At 38.3% G+C, this 16,655-nt stretch overlaps 1 protein-coding gene across 2 annotated transcripts in view; it reads left to right on the plus strand.

The window, feature by feature from the left end:
* Positions 1 to 5,303, plus strand: part of Trhr (thyrotropin releasing hormone receptor) — a 36,304-nt gene extending 31,001 nt beyond the window's left edge. The window contains exon 4 of one of the 2 annotated variants that reach the window (XM_036208380.1): positions 3,450 to 5,303. In XM_036208380.1, the coding sequence (XP_036064273.1) occupies positions 3,450 to 3,512 (63 nt within the window). In that variant the 3' untranslated portion in view covers positions 3,513 to 5,303. The remainder of the gene's footprint in view (positions 1 to 3,449) is intronic. The other variant, XM_036208381.1, reaches the window with a different exon arrangement.
* The last annotated feature ends 11,352 nt before the right edge of the window (positions 5,304 to 16,655 follow it).

Below are 16,655 nucleotides of genomic sequence, written 5' to 3' on the forward strand. Positions count from 1 at the left end.
AGCTCATCTTTACAGTTTTAACTTTGACCTAGCATTCCAATTATTATTAGACAGGTGTGAATGTGCATCTACCCAGGAGGCTTATGGGTATCATTTTAATCCTCTTCAAATAACTCACCCACTGGGATACAGCCAGTCAGATATTGAAGACTATAAATAGGCCTTGGTGATAGTCTCATAGTCATTATTTTTCAATAGTTGGGTCAAAGAGCCATATTTTGAAGTGCCCCAGAAAGCTGGTACTTTTTTCCCTCTGGTCTATATCTTTAGTTGATGGTGTTTCTTTGAAACTTAACTGATAATGATTATTAACCCTTTAAACTTTCTTAAAAAGAATATATTGCTCCATTATCCAGGAACCATTCTAGGTACACTTGTATGAAATCTTTCTCATCTACTCTGTCCACAATATCAATAAAAAGATGTAAAATATTTACAGAAAGTACCAAAAGTCTAGCTACATAACACTAAGCAATCTATTTTAATTCAATTTCTATTCTGTATTAATTATTATTATTGGAGTAATGTGAGTAGGGAAATAGTATGACCCAACCTCAAATCACATAAGTATGTATTTAGGTACAAAGAAATACACACCCATGTGTGCATAAATTTAAATTTATTACAAAAGAGAATTGGAATATATTAGACCTCCTGCATTAGGAAAAGGAAATACTATTATTGAACATGTACTATGTCTGACACACTGGTAGATACTTAAGCACCATTATCTCAATTACCATGTCTTGACAAGTATCCATAATGTTTTCCTAAAGAGTGTGGCCACTACAGAGAGAAAATATTTTTTCCCTTTTGTAAAGTTGACAAATTCTTGTAACCCAATGGGCCACACATACACACACACACACACACACACACACACACACACACACACACACACACCAATATCAGATATTGAAAACAACATGTTTTACATAATATGCACATGATAAAATGCACTCTTCTGACCTTTGAACATTTAACATATAGCTTCAGTTTCCCCCTTTTTAATTTTTGAAAAGTTATTTGCTAGTCTTGTTTTTTGACTACATAAGAAATTTAAAAGAACTCAATCCATAGTGTTTCAAGTTTAAAGAAAATGCCATTATAAAAGTAAACGTTTCTGCATAATGTCCAACACCTAGCTGAATTTACACAAAGGAGGTATAACTTTCTAAAGTATTCAATATCATGCTACATTAACTCATAAAGTATCTCCAAAGACAATCAAAACTATATATCATCAAATGGAAGCTAGAGGGCTAAATTAAAATTTGCTGGTGTGGTGAAATAATCTTATTACAAGACTCCCTGAAGCTTCTGGAGTAGTTGGATTACTTCCAGTTCTGTTAATTGCAGAGGGACTTCAGGGAGGTCACACACCTGAGAGAAGTGGGCAAAGATGAACGAATAAAAAAAGCAGACATAAATTCCCTTTTAGGATTTCCTCCCCTATAGGGTCAAACTTTCAAAGTCTGACATATATCATGAGTATTCTACATGCTGAAGATAAATAGGAAAAAATTCAAATTCTATAAACACGTCTAAGTCGATGAAATGCACAGGATCATGTGTACATCTTGATCATCTACCAAAAGTGATGGGTCATTTGTGTGAATGGCTTAGGAAAGCCATGTAAAGAAACATGAAATCTAACTGAGTTTTAAGTGGACAGTGGAGTTGTTTTATGGAGAGTATGTGTCTTAGGAAAGCAGGAGCTATGCTGTTCTGGTCTCTTCTTTTAAAAAGTGAAGCTACTAGTGATGCCATTCTAAACTACTTTAAGTCTGCAAAAATGTTAGAAAATGAAGTTATAAGAGGAAAGTAATTTAAATTATTAACCTATAATTTGATTAATTTTACAAATAACATATTCAATATTATTTTCCTTTCGATTCAACTTCAGGAGGGGATGGGATGTTGCATGTGAAGTCAGGAAGCCATATGTGAGCAAGAGAAGACTCAGGAGCATCTAGTCAGCCCCAAGTTGAAGAAACATTTCAAATACTTAGAATCCCTCTCACAGCAAGGGCACAAACTTGAGTCCCGGAAGCAATTTATCTTGGATTTCCTCAGCTAGTAATGAATCCACCAAAACAAAATTGAACGGAACAACTCGAAAGTGTTACACTAGCACACAAAAAGAAAGCTATTAGAACCCTCTGTTGACAATGGTGTCTCCCCTTTCCCACCTCCCAAGCTCTCATCCTTCCACAATATCACTTTGCTCAGAGCAGGAAAACTTGGCTAACTTCCTCAAAGAGTAAACATAGACTTGAACTATCTTAAGTACAAATGTGCTGTTGAATATGTATTGGCAAATACTATACAAATTCTGATTTTTATAAAAATCTCCATTAATTAATATAAAAAATGGTCTGTTGCTTCTAAAATTCCTATGTAGGTCTGTGATGATTCATATAGTAGGACTAATGTAGAATTGAGTTGTTTAATATGGCTTGTTTTCTTCACAGAATAGAGACTTGACATTTCACAAGCTTTAGTCAGAAACTAGAAAAAGAACATTATATATATAAAATGATTGCTAAAATTTTATGCGAAAAATATGTCTTTCTAATTCTTGTAAAACTCACACCCAAATGAAAGAAAGCAGATCTGTATGATATAACCTCAAGATGCAACTCTTAGGCAATATTTAGAATGTAGATTAGAGTCATCAGAACTATCACCAAAAACAGTTTTTAATAGTCTACTTGCAAATTCCTAAGATGACTTGACAGAAGGATTACTTACATACTCTATTTTTAATGGACTGTAATCAGAAGTAACTATTTTAACTCTTATTTTTACTTACCACAAAAATAAAGAAAGCCATAAAGGACCCTGGAATGTTTTCCTTGTATGTTTATTTCATAATTATGATTTCAAATAATTCAGCACTGTTAATCAGGAGAGCTGCATATTGGGAAGCAGCTCATTATTAAGATTTTCAACAGCAAATGGACAACATTGACTGACAAGTTTTATCCATATCATCTTAATTCAATACCTAAATAATCTCCTTTGATAAGAGTGATAAAGGATGTCTATATTCAATTTTGTCAGATCAAACAAGATGTAAATTGCATTCTTTTATACCAAGCAAATTCAATTCATGCTAACCAAATAGAATGTTTATTTCATAATTGAAGAATCATATCTAGAAAAATATAAAAGTCCAGAACATGTAATACCTATGAAGATAGTACATTGTCCAAAACTATCAAATTTGGATGTAATAAGACAAGAAAGGAATTTAGTGGCCAATAAACCACATAGTCACATAATGATGACTTTTAGTCTTGATAGAGGGCCATACTGTAGTCTCTCAACTGGAATAACAGAAATGTGAAGGACATTGAAAGTTATCCTAAGAGACTGAAATAACTAGTAGTGTTATTCAGCATTCCTGCAAGCCTAAAAGTGACTCTTTCTTTCTTTCTTTACAGAAGAATGGACCCCACTCTTGTTCATATGACTGTTCTTTGTCTGCCAAACAGGAGGAAATATGACCTTCCTCAAGAACATCTTGGATTGGTATTAATACAGGTGAAATATTTCCAGAAAAGAAACAAGTACAATATGACTCAAAATAATGTGGTTCCAGCTGACCAAAAGCCTTCATTCAGAAGTCAGTAAGGACATCATGATACCAAAATGGTACAGGATGCCACAATAAGGAAGCAAACATTTAATCCCTAGCCATGAGTACAAGACATTCCTGTTTTGATATACATAAAAATTACTGAAGAGTGTATCTTAATATGTGCTTTGTTTGTCTCTGTCTTGAGAAATTATCATTTACTGGATGACTCTGAGAACAGCCTGAAAACTACTTTGTTCTTACCCTCCACATGTATCCTTCAAGAATCTTGAATACTGAATAACTTTGAATAAGCAAATAAACAGGAAATGCCATTAGGACAACTTCATTTCATCTTTGTACCCCACAAATTAAACTCGGACGATGACTTTGATGGTGATTTTCTGTTGAATAAATGAATGAATAAGTGAATCAATGAATCTCTAAGAAATATGACCTAAAATATTCATGATGCCTGTTTTTTCCATAGGTTTATCTTTACAATTATGTAACTTGTTTATTGTTTGTTTTTATTGTGTTAAGCCATTCTCCTAGCTCATTAAAATGTACTATAATTGTGTTGGATGATGGTGACAACCATCCCTTGTGTATATATTATAAGCGCAAACTTCAATAGTACCCTCATATCTCTCATCTAATTTAATACCGATGATGATTAATACATTGTATGTTCAGAGAGTGAAAACATATTATCACTGAAATGTGAATAAAATGAACAAAATATGTAGAGTACATGGTAGAAAGACAAGTTATATAATTTCAGACTACAAAGATTAGAATTCCTCCTGGGGAAAAGAATATCAGTGAGTCCTAGAATCACTAGAAGAATCTTGGATTTCTTTTAAGGATAGACTTGGTTTAGATAGTTAAGAAAAGACAATCAATGTAAGAGAAAGGAGATGAATAAGTTCGGGATAAAAAGAATCAACTCTGGATATTAAGACTGTGTTTTGAATAAGTTAAGGGTAAAAAGAATCAACTCTAGATATTAAGGATATATGTCCAGTGCAGCATGATTAATCAGGGATTAGTTTAAACCAGCAACTAGTAAAAAGGAAAGCAAAAGAAATAAAGTACTTTCTGATGTTTGTATTTGATGAGAAATATTCACCCAGACATAGTAGGTAGATATGTATGTAAGTAAGCTACTGTGTATTTTCTAAACCTTGTTAATTTCATTACTATCTACAGAAAATATAGTACACTATTTATGTTCTCTGTGTATTATAATTCTGAAAGTATTCTTAAAGTTATAATTTTCCAAGTAAAAACAATATTGTGTATGTATACATCTTTTCTATAGCACATTGTCATCATATATGGGGAAATATTTATTTCTGTATATATGATTCAGAGTTCCTTAACAGCCATGCAGTTATCCAGTTATGCTAAACATAGAGATCAAAGCTAGTTCATAGGCCCTTCATGAACCTAAGCATCCATATTAAATGTGAAACTAAAAAGCAGTTAATAGTTTTATATTCTCACAACCTGCTGACTTGCATGTTGCTTATATCGTGCCACTGAATGCTTTGGTTTCCTTTTACCAGCTGTAGAGAGCTGCAGGCTGATTCATTTCATTACTTGGAAGTTAACCATTGTGTCCATGTGGACGAAGATTCTTCTCTAAGAAAGTGCAGTATTACGCGTCCTCTCTACAGTGGAAACTGTTTGTTTGTGTGTGTATATGGTGAGAAATAAAGTGTCAAACTGAAAGATCCAGGTCCTTTGGTTTCTTTTCTTTGAAATCATCCTATTTTGGTATAGCTTGACTCTAAACATTTTACCCCAAACATTTCATTTTGATACATTGTTATTTGGCATGTACCACTGATTGTTTTTCCAGCTAATTATAAGTAAATGCACAAATAGATACTTTTCGATTTTAATAAGAAATTTAATGTGTATTGGTTCAAAAATGACTAACTTATCATGTCATCCATGATTACACTGACATTAATGAGTTCATTTAATGTTAATATTAGATGAGGAAAAATTAACAAATAGTTGAAATTTGGGAAGCTGCTTGAAGTAGTTTCTGCAAATATTTCTTACTGTTGCTTTTACATCAATAGCAATTATACTCAAATCTTCATGTGTAAAGCCGATTGCGCTGATAATCTTTCAGTTCCAAATAATCTCACACAGGGCTATAACTGGTATAACAGGTTTGGCCAGTACCTAGAACATCCCACTAGCAAACAGATGAAATGCATCTTGGCATACGAAAGAAAATTCATGCTTAAGTAAATCTCAACTTTGTTTGGATGACCCCATTCTTTCACAATTGAACACAGAGGTTTAAGTGTGTGTGTGTGTGTGTGTGTGTGTGTGTGTGTGTGTGTGTACTTGAAGCATTATAATTTTCAGAGGGTAAAAGAAGATTCATTTAGATGCTTCAAGATTAATACTATTCACCATTCCAAGAATACTTTTCTATATTGTGATGTGTAACACTTTAAGCTTTAGAAGTTTTCAATTGTCTAAGATAATTAGCTTCACGTGATTTTACCAAGTTCTGTATCTCCTTTTCTAGACCTGAAAATGTCAATAAAAGATGATGAAAGCACATTTTTACTCACCAAGTTCACCCAAGCATAGTCATTTGCTCAGTATCTGGGACATAGTGGACCTTTCAAGAATCTTTTGTCAGAGGATGAGAATAAATGAGCTTATTAAAGAAGTAGTTTTAATGAAGATGAAACATTGTACATGATACATACTAACTATAGTGTAGATTCCCCATAGACACCAAGAAGCATTAGGACTCCTCAGAATCAAACAGCACCCACTCATCCACAATAAACTGAAAATAGCTTCAGCTTCACCACTTAATTATATGTCCTCTGACATGAAAGCCATTTGCCTTTTCCATCCCTTTCTCACAATGCCCTTTTGGCTGACATATCTGTTGTAAAAGGTGACATTTATTATGTCATTGCGAATCAGTACACACTAGTAGTGGCAGCACCTTGTGGTGTCTTGTGCCCCAACTTCATTATGATTCTGTGGTTTCATCACAGCTGTAGTAGACAGGTTCACACACACACTGCAGTTCTTCCATGTTGAGAAAAGTGAGGTGACAGCCTTACTGGCCAACACATGGTTCAAAGCTATGGAAAGCCTTCAGTATGAACACAGATAGCCCAGAATGTCAAGGGAATTAAGACACATGTGAAAAGTAGTCAAACAGGGAAAGATTAAACCCACTGGGGAAATGCCCTCATCTTCTGGTGGAATACTACTGAAGTGTCTGCATGGCTGGGCTTCCACTGTCCATATGGGAAATAGCCCCCAAACCCTCTCCTTCCTTTTTAATCTGACTGCCCTAATTCCTTCCCCTCTGCTTTCTAAATAACCTCCAACACAAACAATTGGTTTCCAAACCCTTCCTTCATGATCTACTTTATGGCACCGTCAACCATCAATGTTATAACATTTTTAAGTTTTAAATTTAACTTTATTCTCTTCACTATCTCTAAGGGAGCCTATGAATATTTGATTCTTGGAGACTGTAATCATTACATATAAATGGAAAACCATGACTTATGAATGAACTAAAAGGGTTAAATTACATTTAAAAGTGGTCTTAAGATACCTGGCCACAGTACATATGTTTTTTCAATGGGGTGTCAAGAATGAGATAATACACTGAAATCAAGCTATTTTCATCCAAACGGAATACTTAGTTGGGCTATGTCTCACTTCCTAACTAAGATGCTTTCCTGAAAATATAAAGCATGATAATAATAATAACAATATTATTTTACTTAATTTTTTCTGGTTTAGAATAATGGTAATAGTTGGAACTATTCTGCATATCTAAAATTATCCAAAAGAATATGCTGGCTAAAAGACAGACAAGCAAACAAAAATATTAGCATTGGATGTCCATTAGGTTCTATCTAGAATGTTTTCCCTATAAAGTTCAAAGTTATTTTAGCACCACAGTAGATATTTTCAAACATTAGCCAAATGGTGGAATTATACAAACCTTCTTTTCAAATAGCTGACAATGGTCCTAACTGTCAAACACAGTTTAAGTGCAGCAAGTCAGGATCTTTGTAGATGGATTGCACTTCAGTAAGTTGGCTCTGTGTTTTTTATGTAGCAGCATAAGCCAGGAAAGATCTCAGAAGTATAAAAGGAATTTTCAGATGTATAAAATAATATTTAATAAAAAGAAAATAATTTTCCCTTCACTCCATACATGTATCACTCATCAGTCAACATACATGATATATCCTCTATATGACCTTGGAATTCTTGTGTTCTCAAAAGCTGGAAAATAACTTAAATGAGTTTTTAATGACTCTGATTTTGCCATGATGTCCTCAGAAAATTCCACACTGATGATTAAAAAGAGGTGTTGAAATTTTTGCTTCATGCTCTAAACATTAAATTACATCCTGAAGAAGATCTGTTAATTGTGGTAATTTTCAAGTTTTATGGAACACTAACTCTAACTATTGGACAAAAAAAATCTGAAAAGCAATTGGCGGTAGCAATGTGCACAGTATTTAAGTCCTGTTTCTTATCATTGAACTAAGCTGTACAGAAACATCTAGAAATGTTACTCCTAACCAGGTAGACTAAGACAAGAAAAATAAAAATTATCTTTTAAATCAAGAATTAGTGAAAATGCTTCCAAATAACATTTACTGTCTTAGATTTATTTCATGAAAGGAAAGGTTTTTCACATTTGATATTAAAGTATTTTATGATCAGTCTTTTTATCTGGGCTGAATCCCACTGGCCACCAGAAATGCTTGAGATAACTGAAAGAATCAGCACCCTCACTTAGAAGGTGTAATATAAAGACATAAAGAATGAAGAAACAAACTTCCCACTCCAGATGGAAGTCGCTGAGCTGTCTGACCTGTTGAACATCTGGGCTGTAGCTCACAGTCATTCTTATGATTGACGACATGAGATGGCAAGGAAGATGGTTACTATGAATTGCTCTACCTCATTTTGTTACATCACTTATATAAGGATGGACCTTTTATAGAAATTAATACTGCTGTGTCTTGTGATTGGCATTATATAATCAATAGAGTAATATAATGGAGACATGGAAAGCTTGAGGCGCTCTATCAAACCTGACACCTGCAGGAAGCGAGTCTTAAGAGGGAAGTTGCGGTAAGAACGAATTTAGCTTTAGAAGCAGAGGGAAAATCCAGTCCTGTAGGGTAACAGCTTTGTAATGTACATTGTCTTGGTGCACTGGCACATGTTTATTAAGCTTGTTGCAAGTAGACATTGAGAGTGAATGGGGTTCTCCTATTCCAGACTCTAAGAACATTTATTTCAAGTGTCCTCCAATACTCCTTGATTAGAAAGCGGATTGGGCAATGAAGTCTGTAACCAGGAGAAAAACGGGCACCAAAAAAACACAAAATGGGTCTAGAGAGAAGTCTCACCAGGTCAGAGCATTTGCTGCTCTTCCAAAGGACCTAGGTCTGAGTCCCAACACCCTCATGACAACTCACAATTGTAATTCTAGTTCCAGGGTATCAGTCGCTTCCATGGGCACTGCACATACAAATATCCAACAGACATATATACACATGAAATAAAATATTTTTTAAAAAAGCTCAAAAGTAAAAATTGTGTTCATAATAATAGCTAAAAGGTACTCTGACCAGCACTACTATTATTAATCTCGTAATATAGTAATTTCCTAGGGAAAGAGAATGGGGGGACTCAACTGTGGAGAAAATACTATGTTCTGCTAGGACCTTTCAATGAGGAACTCCAGTATGGCTGTTTCACCAGGGCTCCCCCAGGTGATGTAGCCAAAAGATCTCCTGTGTCCCAGCCTGCTGGCAGTCTGCAAAAATCTCTCTCACTCCCATCCCCCAAGTAAACACACAGAGGCTTATATTAATTAAAACTGTTCAGCCATTAGCTCAGGCTTACTACTGACTAGCTGTTACATTTAAACTCAACTCATTTCTGTTAGTCTGTGTTCAGTGGCTTTACCTATATACCATTACATGCTGCTCCCTGGATGGTGAGATGGTGTCTCCTGACTCAGCCTTCCTCTTCCCAGAATTCTCTTTGTCTGTTTATCCTGCCTATACTTCCTGCCTGGCTACTGGCCAATCAGCTTTTTATTTATCAACCAACCAGAGCAACACATTCACAGCATACAGAACATCCCACAGCAAGCTGATTTCTGATGAATGTTTGACTTGCTAATGCTAGCTTTTCCTCTCTCTATATCAATTAGGCTACTCCAGTAATCTCTAATGGGTTTCCTGAGCAATTGATGATGTTTTATTATCTATATGATGCTTCTTCTTCTGATAGTCTCTATTCTTTTATTTTGCTTGCTTTATACTTAATAAACCACTCATTCAAGTGCAGCTACCAGATCATTCTGTGCCTTACAAAACAGCATTTATTATTTCCAGATTGAACATTATCTTTGCTTAGAAAAATTGGCTGAATTGAGATTAGCAAAATGCTCTCTCTCCTGGCTTATTTGTGCTTTGTCTCCCGGTGGTGGCTAGTGGCTAGCTTCTTCCTCTTGTCAGCCTTAAATTTCACTCTCAATCATCCTAATCCCATTCTCCTGCCCAACACACAACTTGTAAAATTCCAAGTCCAGGTCAGGATGTTTATCTTTTTTTCCTTGGTTTTTTTTTTTTTTAATTTAAAAGTTTTTTTTTTTTTCATTTTACATACCAACCACACTTTACCCTCCCTCACCTCTTCCTGCTCCTCCCACCTTTCCTCACCCCATCACCCATCCACTCATCAGAGAGGGGAGTCAACAGTCTGATATATCAAGGCAAGGCAGTACCAAGATTCTCCCCCCTGCATCAAGGCTGAACAAGATGTCTCTCCATAGGGAATGGGCTGCAAATAGCCAGTTCATGCACTAGGGATAAATCCTGGCCCCACTGCCAGGGGCCCCAAAAACTGCCCAAGTCACACAACTGTCGCCCACATTCAGAGTGGTTGGTTCGATCCTATGCAAGTTCCCCAGATGTCAGTCCAGAGTCCATGAGCTCCCTCCAGCTTGGGTCAGCTGTCTCTGTGGGTTCCCCATCATGATCTTGACTCCCTTGCTAGTATAATCCCTTCTCTTTCTCTTCCACCTCAGCCCAGTGCTCGGTTGTGGATCCCTGCATCTGCTTCCATCAGTTACTGGATGAAGGCTCTGTGATGACAGTTAGTTAGAGTAGTCACCAATCTGATTACTGGGGTAGGCCAGTTTCAGGCACCCTCTCCACTTGCTTGGAGTCTTAGTTGGGGTCACAGGAAGTTTTCTTATGGAAACAATTGATCCTTTAATGACTTTGTCAGATTAAGTTAACGTGTGTCAGACAGACAGACAGCAAACAACTGAGCATCTGCCTTGCTTACTTAAAGGATTCGTTTAATGTGGGTAGCTGCTCTTGTTGTACCATTTCCTGCTGCTATCACCAACACTTCACTTTCCAGCAGCCTCCTCAACCTTGTATCTGTTGCTTTTCCAACATCCTCCATCATCCCCTCTCACCCCTCTTTGAATAAACCAATTTACTCAGCATACTGTGCCTTCCAAGAAACCAAGTTTTTCATTTATTTTGTTACTAGGAGAAATCACTTTTTGAGGCTTCCATTTCTGAAACACTCTAAAACAAAGTTTTTCTCATCAGACTTTAGAAAAATCATCAGATGCAAATATAAAATAGTGGAAATAAAACAAGGTAATAATTGTCAATTATAGCAGGAATCGTAAAAAGTTCTTATTAATAAAAACAAACCTGAAGCCATGTATTGGAGGTGAACAAGCCACATATTCCTCACCTCACCAACTCCTCAGTTGATCCTGCTTCCTCAGACTAGAAGCCTCTGAGTCCTTATCCAAATAGATCTCAGCTGAACTGTTTCTCGAATGCCTGAAAGCTTAACCAGCTCTAGTTCCTGGTCCTCACACCTTATATACCTTTCTGCCATCACTTCCTGGGATTAAAGGTGTAAGTCACCATGCCTAGCTGTTTCTAGTGTGGCTTTAAACTCACAGAGATCTAGATGGATCTCTGCCTTCAGAATACTAGGATTAAAGGTGTGAGTGCCACCATTTTCTGGCCTCTGTATCTAGTGGCTGTTCTGTTCTCTGACCCCAGATAAGTTTCTTAGGGTGCACAATTTTTTTGAGGAACACAATATCACCACAGTCAAGAATGTGATATAAACTCACAGGGCCCTCAGAAACAATAGGTCAATGCTTCTGTTTTCAAGTGAATGAAACTGAAGGTCCCAAACACACATTTGAACTGTCTGAGATAGAAGCAAATAGAGTTTGGTTTTCTTTGTCCTTCTCTGTCCTGTAGATACTAATTAAGTCATATTAATACTAAAGGGCAGTTTTGCCAGTAATCCAATAACTGTCTAACCAGGGAGCTTTGGCTTCCCCTTCACCTTTTCCTTCCATGCCCTAGAAAGAAAACACATATGCAAAATCTGACCCAGGAAGAGCACTTCCCCATTGCCTGGCTTCTGGTTCCACCCCAAAACAGTGAAGTGCAGCTTTGGTCCAGGAATCCTTTTCTGACCTCAAAAACACAAAGGTTTCCCACTTCCAAGAAGAATTGCATGCATTTCCCTGTCCTACACATCAGAAAGCCATGCTTTCTGTGTTCTGATCTTGTTTGTGTATGCTGAGGCAGGAAATTAGTGTGAGGAAAACCTAGTGGCAATGAGTAAACCTGGAGTCCCCAAGCCTCAGGGCAGGCTCAGTGGCACTCCAGAGAGTAAGAAAGCGGCTGTGACACTATAAACTCTATGAACCATGTGCAAGAGAGCCTGCACTATACCAATGACTCTGAAAGGTCCAGCCTGTGTACTATAAATGTCTCCATCCTTTGTGCAGCGCTGTTGTTTTATGCCCACCCTTTCTCTTCGCTCCACTCTGCTTCCCAGAAGTATACTGTTTCTTGGAAAACTCCGTTTCTGCTGTAACTGAGTGTGGCTGTTTAATTTTTTGTTCTAGGACACAAAAACCTGGAAAGCCCAGCAGGTATCTGCAGATGTCAATAACAATATTTTTTATGTCTTGTGGAACAATGATTTCTATGAAAACAGGCTCTCCATTTCCACCAAGAATTGCTCTCTTGCTAGACAATGGAACACAAGCTGGACCCAGCCTCTGCCATCTCTTCTTTCAAATTTTCAGTCACTAAATTCTTACCTTTACTATATTTTTTTCTCTTGACACAAGCTAACCTGTGAATGTAACAGAAGGCCCTGGCCCACCTGAACAGTGGACTGGTCTAACAGATGGGTGCAGTGAAAATGGATGGGGGAGGTTCCGACCTGTAATCTAGCTATTCAGGAGGTTGCAACAAGAGGATTACATGTTTAAGGCTTGCTTGGGCAAATTAGTTAGACCCTTAAATGTAAAGAGAAGTCATTCAGAGGATCCTGCATTCAGTCCTCACCACTAAACAAAAAGAAAAGTCCCCTTACGTTTCTCATTCCTAAGTGGTCAGCCCTAAACTATATATATGGCAACACTAATTAGATTCAGTAGGTTGTGTGTGTGTGTGTGTGTGTGTGTGTGTGTGTGAGAGAGAGAGAGAGAGAGAGAGAGAGAGAGAGAGAGAGAGAGAGATGTAACAATAATAATTATTAAGTGAGAAATCCTTAATTCAAGGGTGTTTGGGACATGGGAGGAGTTGAAGGGGGAAGTAGAAATGATTTAAAGTGTACTCATGCATGAGTATATCAAAAAATTAAATTAAAAAAAATTGAGCACATGCAAAAGTTTTAGAATTTCACAAGTTATAGCAGACCTTGAAACCAGAAGAGTTTATGTTGTCATGGGATTTTGAGTTTCATTAGCAGTATTTGGCTGGATCTATAAGCATCATAATAAAACATCTATTTTTAAAACCAGGAAAAAGAAAGAAAGGGGGAGAGAAGAAGAAGAAAAGGAGGAGAAAGAAGGGGAAGGAGGGGAGTGAAGGAAGGAAAGAAAGAAAGAAAGAAAGGAAGGAAGGAAGGAAGGAAGGAAGGAAGGAAGGAAGAAAGAAAGAAAGAAAGAAAGAAGGGAGGGAGGGAGGGAGGGAGGGAGGAAGGAAGGAGGGAAGAAAGAAAGAAAGAGGAACTTCATAAAGAAGATAAGAGGAAAAAAGAATTAGTTTTACTGTTGTATTGAAAAATAGATGTTTAAGGATTAAGCAAATGTGTCACTTATTTTATTTATTTTCTCTGGGGAAACTGAATGGACAAGGCTTAAGATAAAGAAAACATAATGGGACTCCCTAATGTATTTAACTTGGGTTCAACTTGGCTCAAAGGAAAAGCATTGATACAACCTATGGCATCATCTGTCAGTGCTTCAAAATGCTTCTCCATCCCCAATCGCATCAGCTAGTATGGAGGTGATGAGGAGAGGGAATCCAGAATGATACATATTTGGTTATCACCAGTCTAGAAATAACCAGAAAGGAAAAAATATCCACTATTGAAAGCAAGTGATATCAAAAAGTACTAAGGTGGAATTCTGGGAGATTAAGCTGCTAAGATCTTCAATGCCAATAAATTCAGACAAATTTATCCTGCTTTCAGCTGCTCTTTTGAGAGTCTTGAGACTGGACTGAGATTATAAAGCATGCTGCCCAACAAACCTAAAGCTGCTGAACCTTGTCTGTGCACTTGGAGGGAGGCCACAGAGACACACTACTACAATCATCAGCTGATGGGGTCATAAAATTCAGGTGCATGGTGAAAGGCTGTGGAATTGCTATTTCCATGGTTTAGAGCCTACCAAATGACCCATTTTGTCCTTTCATGGGGTAGCAGGAATTAGTGAGAACTAGACCTTCTCCTGCATTTTTATTAGCAAATAAACAGTGCCCCAAAGAAGCTTCATCTCAGCTTGTACATGCAAATCACAGAGCACAGCTCAACCTGATTCCCCAAACCCAATAAGAGCAGGGGCAAAATCCATTCTTTAAATGGAATCTTCGAAGCTGATTTCCCTTTTTGCTTATTACCTCTCCTAGCAGAAGTTCCTCAGCAATTAAAGGTATTGAATTCAGGCAGAGAGCCTGCTACCCAGACAAAATCACACACAGAAATCTGGGAGACACACAGCAGCAGCAAGTACTGTAATTAAGAAAATTATTTTTATGCTTTTCTGTGAATACTAATGAGTGAATAAATGACCTAGTGATGTGGCCTCTTCATTACTTAAACTGGCAGATGGAGGAAGGGCACTGGATTCTTGAGGAGATACAAGATGACTTAGCAGGAGAAATGGAGTGAGGTGCCAAGTTCTCTCTTTAAAGAGAGAGGCCTGAGTGTAAAATAGAAGACACAAATGCATAAGCTTTAGTGCAGTTGCTCATGCGTTATCCAGGGTCAAAGGAGAAAACATGGCAGGAGGCAGTTGGGGAAGTGTGCAAACGGTGCTGTCCAAGTGCATTTCCCCAAGTTGTAGACTTCCCGAGGGCAACACTGCTCTTCACCCGGCCCCACGATCTGTGCTCCAATCACGATAAAGGCTTTTGTTCTTACCTCTCTGCACTTGGCTGAAGAGCAGGATGGTTGGAGAATGCACGTTTTAAAACAACGATGAGCAAGGCAGAGAGGCGCTGAGCATGGCTTTCAGAAGAGTCTACTTGTCAGAAATGGAAGGAGGTCCTCTTCAAGGGGCACCTTTGACAAAGCAGCGAGGAAATGTGAGAAATTAAGGGGTAGACATAGGAAGAAAATAGACTCTAACATGCCAGGGCTATAATGAACAGTGGAAGAAGGAAATGGTCCATTGTTGAGTACTGTGTGCGTTGGTTGTAGTTCATCACTTCTCTGGGAGACTTAGTGACACATTCCAAACCAATGCCCAAATCTTTTTCACGAAACTCTGAGTCTTCTGAGTACAATCTCAGCTTGAGAAGCTCCTTTAAGATATCCTAGGAACATTTAAAGAACTTAAAAGTTCAAGTAAGAAAACAGACAACAACACACCTCTAGGTCTAATACCATAGTCTGACTACAAAACCTATATTGTAATAGTCTGACGCAGTATAAGAAGATAAGATTTTGGTAGAGGAAGCATGTTCCTGCTTAACTCCATGATGGACTGAGTAAGAGAAAGAGACTCACATGCAGGCCAGGGACAGAACATCCCAGGCTTTGAGAAGAAAACAGGGGCACTGTTATGGTGAGCAAATGTATGGTGTGATACAGAAGAGAGAGACAGAATGGTTCATGTCCTGTGGACAGAGGCATATCAGAAGAGTTGAAAGTAGAGAGGAGCAGGCTGAGGTGAGTGGCTTGGTGATGTGTGGGTCTGAGCCTGGGATGCTGCCAGGGCCTACATGTGGGTTCACAGATGCAGACATGGTCTATGATGATGTCTGTGGCTCCTGATACCACTAAAGGCTGAGAGGATAGGGCTGTACAGAGTTGGCCCTGCCCCTCACAGGCTGAAACACTAGGGAGAACTTGTCCGGCCACTCAGCGGCTAAAGCACTTAGGAAAAAAGGTCCTATACCTCACCTGAGTAGCACAATAGAGCTTATCCTGTTCACTGGGGCATGGCCGAGCTGGTCCTGAGGCCATGAGAATGGGATAGCAGGTCACACCCCTCTTGTCTGCCATGTTATGACATGGGTGAGGTAAAGATACCCTCCTCCCCTCACCCCTCATCACCTGCAACAGGTGGGGGACCTGCCCCAACTTCTCCTCAGCTGCAGCACTTGGGCAAACAGCCCCTATGCCTGGCCTGGGCAGCACAGTATAGTTGACCCTGTAGACAGGGGCATGGGTGAGTGAGCCCTGAGGGTGTGATAGGAGCACAGCTGATACTGCCTCCCTCATCTGCAGTGTGGGGGTAGGGGTGAAGGAAAGATGCCCTCCCCCCTTTACCTTACTGCCTCCAACTGTCAAGGAAGCTGACGCTCCCCTTTATCAGCTGCAACACTCAGGAAAGCGATCTCTGTGCTTCATCGTGCAGCACAGTGGAGCTGATCCTGTTGACAGGGGTGGAGGAGGTCAGGGGGGAACAGGTGAGCTGGCCCCAAGAACATGAGATCTGGTCCCACCC

This window comes from Onychomys torridus, chromosome 16 (genome assembly GCF_903995425.1).
Source record: "Onychomys torridus chromosome 16, mOncTor1.1, whole genome shotgun sequence".
Classification (NCBI taxonomy): Eukaryota; Metazoa; Chordata; class Mammalia; order Rodentia; family Cricetidae; genus Onychomys; species Onychomys torridus.